General features: G+C 44.7%; 1 protein-coding gene across 1 annotated transcript; it reads right to left on the bottom strand.

Annotated features, from left to right (window-relative positions):
* Positions 1–3,348: 3,348 nt before the first annotated feature.
* Positions 3,349–9,470, bottom strand: LOC115007046 (zinc finger protein 420-like). Its single transcript, XM_029429721.1, has 4 exons — positions 9,161–9,470; positions 8,108–9,019; positions 3,655–3,711; positions 3,349–3,371 (listed from the first exon to the last, which is right to left on the bottom strand). The coding sequence occupies exons 1-4, from the start codon at positions 9,330–9,332 to the stop codon at positions 3,349–3,351; spliced, it is 1,164 nt and encodes a 387-aa protein (XP_029285581.1). The 5' UTR covers positions 9,333–9,470.
* Positions 9,471–10,129: the final 659 nt, after the last annotated feature.

Genomic DNA, 10,129 nt, shown 5'->3' with positions numbered 1-10,129 from the left:
TCTGGGATACTAAAGAGGCAACATGGTGGTCTCAGTGGAAGAGGACACGCTCCTCATGTAGATATGAAGGGCTCGTTCTAATCTAATGAAAACACAATGATTCTTAGTTTCAGGTGATTATAGACGAAAGAAAACATAGTTATGATTACTATATTCCATTTCTGCCAATAGATCCCCCTGAATCCTAAAGCTGAGTTCTCCTGCTTGCGGAGCCGTGCAGGGACTGCCTGCATGTACCAGTATTCTGCCCTTACAGCTTCGTATCCCTATGGGTAGCTAGACAGTTAGCTAACATTCAAAAGTCCTCCAATAAAGATGCAAGGTTTGCTTTCTTGACTTTACTGTTCTTCTTTTAGTTTGTAAAACTGTAACAATACAGAAATAAAACACATAAGTATGCAGGCTTTACATAACATATAAGTAGCACTGTACAAACGACACACATACTACTATTAAAAGAATTAGCTATCATTAGCATCACTATTAGCTAGAAATAGCACAGATCACCATTAGCTAAATGAGCACACATTAAACTAGCTTCAGACCAAAAGTTACAAACTTCAAACATTCGGCACATAATACATCCAAATTGCACATGAATAACTCACGGACAAATAGTCTCCATGGCTCAAGCATCACAGACACGAACACAGTTTACATGGCGTCTCTGCTCCACATGTTGGTGTTGATCTCCATGCTCCGTTTACAAAGATCCTCGCAGAGCAGAGAGCGCTTACTCTGACACGCCCCCAGCAAACCAACAAACCAAGGAGCGCTCACTCTGAGCCAAAAAACGTGTCCCAACTCTATAAAACATAGAAATAGGCAGCACACTCCCCGCTTGATATAATAACATTATATCACGACAAATACAATTGAACTTGAAGGGGAATGTCCTCTGAAAACAACATATTAAGAGTTCTTTCTCTAAGACTCTGCAAGAAGGACAACCATTTCTGTTACAGTCTGATCCTATGGGCTTGACTGTCTTTGAGAAGGACGACGTCTCCTTCTTTGACGTTCGGCTTGTCTTGCGTCCACTTTCTGCGGCTCTGCAGAGTAGACAGATACTCTCCTTTCCATCTCTTCCAAAAGGTGTCAGCAAGGCACTGAACTTGCTTCCATTGTTTTCTGAGCACTGAGCCGTATCGAAGTTTCCAGGAGGTGCTGAAACTGCACTAATTTTCTGAGTCAGGAGCATTGAGGGGGTTAGAACTGCAGCGGCGGGCTCTCCTTTGTCCTCTGCGTGGAAAAGGAGAGAGTGGGGGTTGTATCGGCAGGGCGGCAGGTGAGCAGGGAGGTTCTCCTAAAATCTCTTGTGAAACAACTTCTTCTAGTTCAGGCTCTGGTTCCACTATGACAGCTAATTCCTCAACAACTGGTTCTTCCACCACTTCCATCTCCATTGGCACCTGTGGTTCAACATTTGTCACCATTTCTTGACCCTCTGAAGATTCTTCTGGAGTCTCCTGTGAAGGCTCCTGTGTAGGCTCCTGTGTAGGCTCCTGTGTAGGATGCGTTCCGAAACAGGTGTACTGAGACTGCACTTGAACATATTTGGAAGTGCGTTGGACTACACCGAAGCGCTCACCTTCAACAATGGGTTCTCCACTTAACTTCACGCTTTCAGCATCTGCTTCTTCATAAGCTATAGCTTCAGCTTCAGCTCTTTGGCACTGGAGCAGATGTAGACTGGCGTCAAAGTCAGCCTTTTGCTTTAGAATGCCAGCTTCCAGGTCTGCCCTCTGTTTCATCACGTCGGCTTCTTGTTCAGCATAAGCTAATTGAGCAAGAGCTGCTTGTGCCTTGGCATTCGTGGCTGACTAACTTGTTGCTGATGATCGCTGAGACGATCTAGATGCTGCTCTGGATGAATAGGACTTAGCATCAGAGGCTTGAGGATGTTCTTGCCACTTGGCTGTTTGATCCACAGTCTCTGCTTGCTGTTCTCCACTTGCTTCTTTGTGCGTAGTGGTGTCTTGATTATTAGTTTTTCCCTGAGCGTAGACTCATGTTGGCTGTGTAGTGTACTACCCGCCATACTCTTGTCTTTTTACTATTCTGCCCTTACAGCGTGTATCCCTATGCGTAGCTAAACAGTTAGCTAACATTCAAAAGTCCTCCAATAAAGATGCAAGGTTTGCTTTCTTGACTTTACTGTTCTTCTTTTAGTTTGTAAAACTGTAACAATACAGAAATAAAACACATAAGTATGCAGGCTTTACATAACATATAAGTAGCACTGTACAAACGACACACATACTACTATTAAAAGAATTAGCTATCATTAGCATCACTATTAGCTAGAAATAGCACAGATCACCATTAGCTAAATGAGCACACATTAAACTAGCTTAAGACCAAAAGTTACAAACTTCAAACATTCTGCACATAATACATCCAAATTGCACATGAATAACTCACGGACAAATAGTCTCCATGGCTCAAGCATCACAGACACGAACACAGTTTACATGGCGTCTCTGCTCCACGTGTTGGCGTTGATCTCCATGCTCCGTTTACAAAGATCCTCGCAGACAAGTGAGCGCTCACTCTGACACGCCCCCAGCAAACCAACAAACTAAGGAGCGCTCACTGAGCCAAAAAACATGTCCCAACTCTATAAACATAGAAATAGGCAGCACAACCAGTATGCATTACGCACAAGCTTCTGAAGCCCAGCATCCCACCAGCCATGTCCTCCATCACAGCTGCATTTACACCTGTACGTTCAGGTGATCAAGCACTATCCCATTGCAATCCACTACCACAAAACAGACGGACAATCTTCCTCTAACGAAGAAATAACCTCAGTGACCTCATTGTTGAGGTAGTGTGTAGAAATAGTGTATGATCCAACACTTATTACAGAGTGTAACCCTGAAGTCAGGAGTGTCAAACTCCTTTTAGTTCCTCCTGTTACTCTTTAATCTCTGGAACCTCTGTGCTGCAGTGATGCATCGATTTCCCCCATGTGCGTTCTCATGTGGGCTTTCAAGTTATCATTACGCTGGAATTTTCTTTTGCATGTTTTACAAGAATATGGCTTCTCACCTGTGTGGATTCTCGTGTGGCGTGTCAAGTGAGTATTTTTTGTGAAATCTCTCCCACATGTTTTGCATTCAAACGGCTTCTCACCTGTGTGGATTCTTATATGAAAGTCCAATGTTGATTTCTGAGTAAATCTTTTCCCACATGTTTTGCATGCAAACGGCTTCTCTCCTGTGTGGATTATCAGATGTCTCTCTACTGATGATTTCTTCTGAAAGTATTTTCCACATGTGTCACATTTGAAAGGCTGTTCACCTGTGTGAGTATCACAGTGCATCTCTGACAGGTGAGGGTTGTCTACATTGTTACTGTGACTTGTGCTTTCGTGATGTAGACTCTGTTGACTTGGCTCTGCAGTTCTAGTTGATCCTGAGTCTCCATGCTTGCCTCCTTTCTGATCTTGGCTCTCAGCTACATGAGAGTTGTGAGAGAGGAGCTGGTGGTCACTTTCCTCATCAGTAGGAGTCAACATAAAGGTATCAGTCTCCTGCTTCAGTACAAGCTGCTCTCCCTCCTGACTGGTGCAGAGTTCCTCCTGCTCCTCTTTAATCTGTGGAGGCTCTGGGTCCTCTTGGTCCAGACTGGAGTTCCTCTCCTGAATACAGAGCTGCTGGTCAGAGAGAACCTCCTGATCCTTACAGACATGTTGCTGTGGGAGCTCTGGAGGGACAGAGAACAAAGGGAATAGGATACTACTGTGGTGGCAAAATAACAAAATGCCGCAATGGAGCAAATTAATACCAATTTATATTTAAGCACATGGAATTATATATAAATCTAATTCCTCTGTTTGTTCATCAAACTTATAAAAGTAGTACACAGCTCATGTGAACCAACAAGCCACATTATGAAATCTCTTCCACATGTTTTCCATGTAAAAGGCTTCACATGTGTGCGTTCTCATGATGGACAGTCAAGTGACTATCATATCGGAAATATTTTCAAAATGTTTTCCAACATTAAGGTGCCTTGTCATTTTTCCCTTTAGTTTTGAAGTCTTAAAATTAGTTTTTCATACTAATTTTATCTTTTGTGCTTTTTATTCAGGTGAATTTAATTTATTTTACCCCTGTAATGCACAATATGGGTCCAATAGACCCGAGTGAGTTTTAACTGTAAATATCTTTGCAATAAATTACTTTAATCATTCAGAATTCCGGGAATTCCTCAATTAATTTGTTTTTGATCACAAATTCTTACTTTTTGAATTATTTTCATTCCCTTTATTAATTTATCAACTAAAATAGTTTTTGTATTACTACATCAGGTTTACAGACACGGGTCAAAAATGACTCATGTGTGTAAAGTGTGATAACAATGAAAAAAAGACATACAATAATAATAATAATGTTTAAAAATAATTATAGCAGTGATTTGGACCAAACATATTTAATATTTGAAATCTTTGTCACTTTGTCACACTCGCACATAACATACATCATACAGCCGATAACACTGAGATATTGAACTGTAAGAGTATCTGTAGTGAACTGTGGTGAATGAATAAAAGAAAACTGATTAAATAAAAACATATGGGTACAGCTCAAACTGCCATCTCAGTGCACACATGCCTCACAGATGACAGTCACATGTTTGTGCTCCTTCACGGGGCTGTTGCACCTTTTCGGTCTTTGGCAGCCGTGCAGATCTTCCTCTTCACTTGTTCCTCATGTAGCTGGAAATGGCTGCGTTTGTTCTTTTCAGCCCACATATTTAATGTGCTTTTGGAGGTGGGGCGTGCCCTCCATGCGCATACATGCCTCACATATGACAATAACAATGGACAACTTCTACACCAGTATCCATCTAGCTCAGAAGCTCCTGAACATTGTGGGGACTCTTCGCCAGAACAAGGCGAACATACCACCAGTCATTTTTATTATTAGTCATTTAGCAGACGCTCTTATCCAGAGTGATTTACAGTGAACTAATCTACAGGGACAGTCTCCCTGGAGCAGCTCAGGGTGAAGTACCTTGCTTAGGGGCACAATGGTGGCAGCCCTGGTATTGAACTCTCAGCCTTCTCATCCTGTTTGGAAGGCATACCACTATACCACTAGACCACTAGGTCGTCATCACCACCACAAAGCCATCCAAATCGAGGGAGAAGCATAGCTCAGAATTTGGATTCAGTGGCAACATGGTGATCTAATTGCAGAAGAAGGGGAAGGCTGTTATCCTCCTGAGCACCATGCATGATGACACAGCAGTGGATGACAACAGTGTGAAGAAGAAACCAGAAGTGATCCAGTACCATAACAAACAAACCAGGAGTGGGCACAATGGAGCAGATGGTTCGCACCTACACATGTAAGCGGAGAAAACAGAGGTGGCCCATGGTGCTCTGGCACAATGTGCTGGATGTTGCCACCTTCAATGCCTACACCAACTTCACTGCACAACACCCTGATTACATGGGTGGTGTGACCAATGCACGGCGGCTATTCATCAAGGAGCTGGGCAAAGAACTTATCATGCCACATATGAAGAGGCGCATGGAGGCGGCACGCCCCACCTCCAAAAGCACATTACAGGGGCAAAGGATAGATGTGGCAGTGATGGTCAGGGACCTCGACGGACCAGACCCGGGCAGCAGAGGCGTGGACCGTCACCTCTCTGTTGGGGAAGGAGCCGGAACTAGTGCGGGAGGTGGAGCGCTACCAGTTGGATCTGGTGGGACTTACCTCTACGCACAGTCTTGGAACCAAACTCCTGGATAGGGGTTGGACTCTATTCTTCTCCGGAGTTGCCCAAGTTGTGAGGCGTCGGGCCGGGGTGGGGATACTCAATAGCCCCCGGCTGAGCGCCGCTACGTTGGAGTTTACCCCGGTGGACAAGAGGGTCGCCTCCCTACTGCCTTCGGGTTATGGGGGGGGAAAACTCTGACTGTTGTGCCTAAATCCCAGACCGCAGTTCGGAGTATTCGGCCTTCTTGGAGACCCTGAATGGAGCCCTGCAGGGGGGTCCAGTAGGGAACTCAGTAGTCTTGCTGGGATGGGGGAAGAGTCTGGACAGAACTGGTAATCCCAAACGGGTAGTGCGGAGGAACTGGGAACGTCTGGAAGAAGCCCGTGTCCGGAAAATCTTCAACTCACACCTCCGGCGACTGAAGAAGGAGTGCTTCCAGGTTATGTTATCCGGGAGGACTCCGGAAACAGTTGCAGGGTACCGACGGACTCGAAGGGCTGCAGAGGTAAAGCAGTGGGTGTGGGATGAGTTCGGAGAAGCTATGGAGAAGGACTTTCTGTCAGCACCAAGGTGCTTCTGGAAAACCATCCGGCACCTCAGGAGGGGGAAGCGAGGAACCATCCAAGCTGTGTACAGCAAGGGTGGGACCCTGCTTACTTTGACTGAGAAGGTTATTGGCCGGTGGAATGAGCACTTTGAGGAACTCCTGAATCTGACTAACACACCTCTATGGTAGAGGCAGAGCTGGAAACTGATTGGGGATCGTCAATTTCCCTGTTGGAAGTCACTGAGGTAGTCAGACAACTCCACAGTGGCAAAGCCGCAGGGGTTGATGAGATCCGTCCAGAGGGGGTGAGGGGGTCACTTCTGAGGGCCATCCAATCCCTGTACGCCCAAAGCGAGAATTGTGTCCGGATACTCGGCAGTAAGTCGGACTCGTTCCCAGTGAATGTTGGCCTCCGCCAGGGATGCGCTTTATCACCAATCCTGTTCGTGATTTTCATGGATAGGATATCGAGGCGTAGTCGTGGAGGAGAGGGGTTGCAGTTCGGTGACCTGAGGATCTCATCGCTGCTCTTTGCAGATGATGCGGTCCTTATGGCATCATCGGTCTGTGACCTACAACAGTCACTGGATCGGTTCGCAGCAGAGTGTGAAGCGGTTGGGATGAGGATCAGCACCTCAAAATCTGAGGCCATGGCTCTCAGCAGGAAACCGGTGGATTGCCTACTCCGTGTAGGGAATGAGCCATTACCCCAAGTGAAGGAGTTCAAGTACCTTGGGGTCTTGTTCGCGAGTGAGGGGACGATGGAGCGAGAGATTGGCCTGGAGAATCAGGAGCAGCGGGGGCGGTACTACAGTCACTTTACCGCACTGTTGTGACGAAAAGAGAGCTGAGCCAGAAAGCAAAGCTCTCAATATACCGGTCGATCTTCGTTCCTACCCTCACCTATGGTCATGAAGGCTGGGTCATGACCGAAAGAACGAGATCACAGGGTACAAGCGGCCAAAATGGGTTTTCTGGGTGGCTGGCGTCTCTCTTAGAGATAGGGTGAGAAGCTCAGCCATCCGTGAGAAACTCGGAGTAGAGCCGCTGCTCCTTTACGTTGAAAGGAGCCAGTTGAGGTGGTTCGGGCATCTAGTAAGGATGCCACCCTGGGCACCTCCCTAGGGAGGTGTTCCAGGCACGTCCAGCTGGGAGGAGACCCCGGGAGAAGACCCTAGGACTCATGGAGAGATTATATCTCCTCACTGGCCTGGGAACGCCTCAGGATCCCCCAGTCGGAGCTGGAGGATGTGGCCCAGAGAAGGGAAGATTGGGGTTCCTTACTGGAGCTGCTGCCCCTGCGACCCGATGCCGGATAAGCGGTAGACGATGGATGGAACATTATTATTATAGTATGTCTTTTTTTCATTGTTCTCACACTTTACACACACAGTCATTTTTGACCCGTGTCTGTAAACCTGATGTAGTGATACAAAAACTATTTTAGTTCATAAATTAAGAAAGGAGGAATGAAAATAATTTGTGGTAAACAAAAACAAGATATTTCATAAAAACTTGGAATATTAAATGATTAAATAAATTGATTTCCAAAACTATAGCAAATAATCACTCAGCCATGAATGAAATAACACAGGAAACAAATTCAGGTCCCTTTGGACCCATGTTATACCTTAGAAGGGGTTTGCATAGCTTGTTCATTATTTTCAGAATACTAAATTACATTTATTGTTACATACATTGTTTTTCTTGTCTGTGCTGTGTTAGTCTTGCTCTGTGAAGCACTTTTGGCGCTATGTATGAATGTACTGTATGTATGAAAGGCGCAATATAAATGAAGTTGAGTTGAAGATTGTCTCTCACCTGTGTGGATTCTTGTTTGATGAGACGTCAATGTTGATTTCTGAGTGAATCTTTTCCCACACGTGTTGCAGGAATATGGCTTCTCTCCTTTGTGGATTCTCATGTGGTCTTTCAAGTGACCATTATTTCTGAAAGCTCTCCCACATGTTTTGCATGCAAACGGTTTCTCACCTGTGTGGATTCTTATATGATAGTTCAATGTTGATTTCTGAGTAAATCCTTTCCCACATGTTTTGCAAGAATATGGCCTCTCACCTGTGTGGGTTCTCATGTGGATTACCAATTTACTATTAATTCTGAAAACTTTCCCACATGTTTTGCATGCAAACGGCTTCTCACCTGTGTGGATTTTCATGTGGTCTTTCAAGTGACTATTATTTCTGAAAGCTTTCCCACATGTTTTGCATGCAAATGGCTTCTCACCTGTGTGGATTCTCAGATGACTTTCTAGTTTTGATTTTGTCTGAAAGTCTTTTCCACATGTGTCACATTTTAAAGGCTTTTTACCTGTGTGAGTATCACAGTGCATAGGGTTGTCTACATTGTTACTGAGACTTGTGCTTTTGTGATGTTTGATGTTTTTGTGACTCTGTTGATTTGGCTCTGCATTTCTAGTTGAGCCTGAGTCTCCATGCTTGCCTCCTTTCTGATCTTGGCTCTCAGCTACATGAGAGTTGTGAGAGAGGAGCTGGTGGTCACTTTCCTCATCAGTAGGAGTCAACATAAAGGTATCAGTCTCCTGCTTCAGTACAAGCGGCTCTCCCTCCTGACTGGTGCAGAGTTCCTCCTGCTCCTCTTTAATCTGTGGAGGCTCTGGGTCCTCTTGGTCCAGACTGGAGTTCCTCTCCTGAATACAGAGCTGCTGGTCAGAGAGGACCTCCTCCTCCTTACAGACATGTTGCTGTGGGAGCTCTGGAGGGACAGAGAACAAAAGGAATAGGATACTACTGCAGACATGCGAGCACATTAGTACCAGTAACGTAATCCTATTAAAACACATGGGGTTAAATATACATACAATTCCACCGTTTTGTGTTATTACGTTTTACACACCTATCCTGTGTAACTTTATTTCCGGTTTCCAAACGACATCCAGCAGTCTGCGCTGACGATGGATCTCTGCCTCGTACTCGACGACAGCTTCTTGGAAAACTCCGAATATTTCTTCAGCAGCAGCATTTAGTCGCTGGTTGACAAACTCTCTCAAACACTCAACTGAAGACATTGTTGCTTAACAAGAAGTAAAATATTAATCCACGCAACGACTACAACATCGTCTCCCTGCTAGTTTCATACATCCAGAGAACTGAGCTAACGCTAATAGTGCCTGTACTGTTTACTTCCGCTGCATGGCTTCTTCTTCTTCTTCTTCTTCGTTGGTTTTACGGCGGGTTGTAACCAGTGTTCAAATTAATTACCGCCACCTACTGTGTTGGAGGGTGGACTAGAATCATCTATCCCCTTAAAAAAAGAAAACGAAGAATAATACACTTCACTGTAAATTAAATTCTATTGATAAGCTCAGTTTATTTCAAATATTGGACTAGTCTCCCTAACCCAATGTCCAATACATGTTTAAGACTCAGTTCTTTCCCTCCAAGCTTCCTGATGTCACTTTTTAGTGTTTCCTGTTCTCAACAGTATTTTTGAAAGTGAGAAATGACATGCTCCACTGATTCCTCTACTTGACAGTGCTCACCTAACCCTGAGGGAGGTTTCCTTATGAAGTGCAGTGTTTCATTAAGTCTGGTATGTCCTACTCTCAGCCTTGTTAAGCTGTTCTCCTCTTTAGTGCTCCTTCCAGCTGTCCTCACTGTGAAAACTTCTCGCTGTAATGCGTAAAGTTGTCGTCCCGTGTTTCCTGTACCCCAACTGTGTTGCCACTCCTTAATTATGCTTCTTTTGATTATTCCTTTGGCTTCAGATTTACCGAGTGGAATGTCCATGATTTATTTATGTATGTTTGGCTAATTTGTTGTTGTAGCAGATTTTTATTACTATGTGTTTAGGAGGGGTTTTAGC

The sequence above is a fragment of the Cottoperca gobio genome, chromosome 1, assembly GCF_900634415.1.
Source record: "Cottoperca gobio chromosome 1, fCotGob3.1, whole genome shotgun sequence".
NCBI classification, from domain to species: domain Eukaryota; kingdom Metazoa; phylum Chordata; class Actinopteri; order Perciformes; family Bovichtidae; genus Cottoperca; species Cottoperca gobio.
The sequence above is the reverse complement of the archived record's forward strand: the minus strand, read 5'-3'. Positions and strand labels throughout refer to the sequence as shown.

Bases quoted from the DNA above. Each gene is read 5' to 3' on its own strand.
- LOC115007046 (XM_029429721.1), bottom strand. From the start codon at position 9,332: ATGTCTTCAGTTGAGTGTTTGAGAGAGTTTGTCAACCAGCGACTAAAT. The intron at 9,020-9,160 runs GTGTGTAAAACG...CTGTCCCTCCAG, and splicing joins AATAAAGTTACACAGGATAG to AGCTCCCACAGCAACATGTC. The intron at 3,372-3,654 runs GTATTCAGGAGA...ACATCACGAAAG, and splicing joins TCTCTCTGACCAGCAGCTCT to CACAAGTCACAGTAACAATG.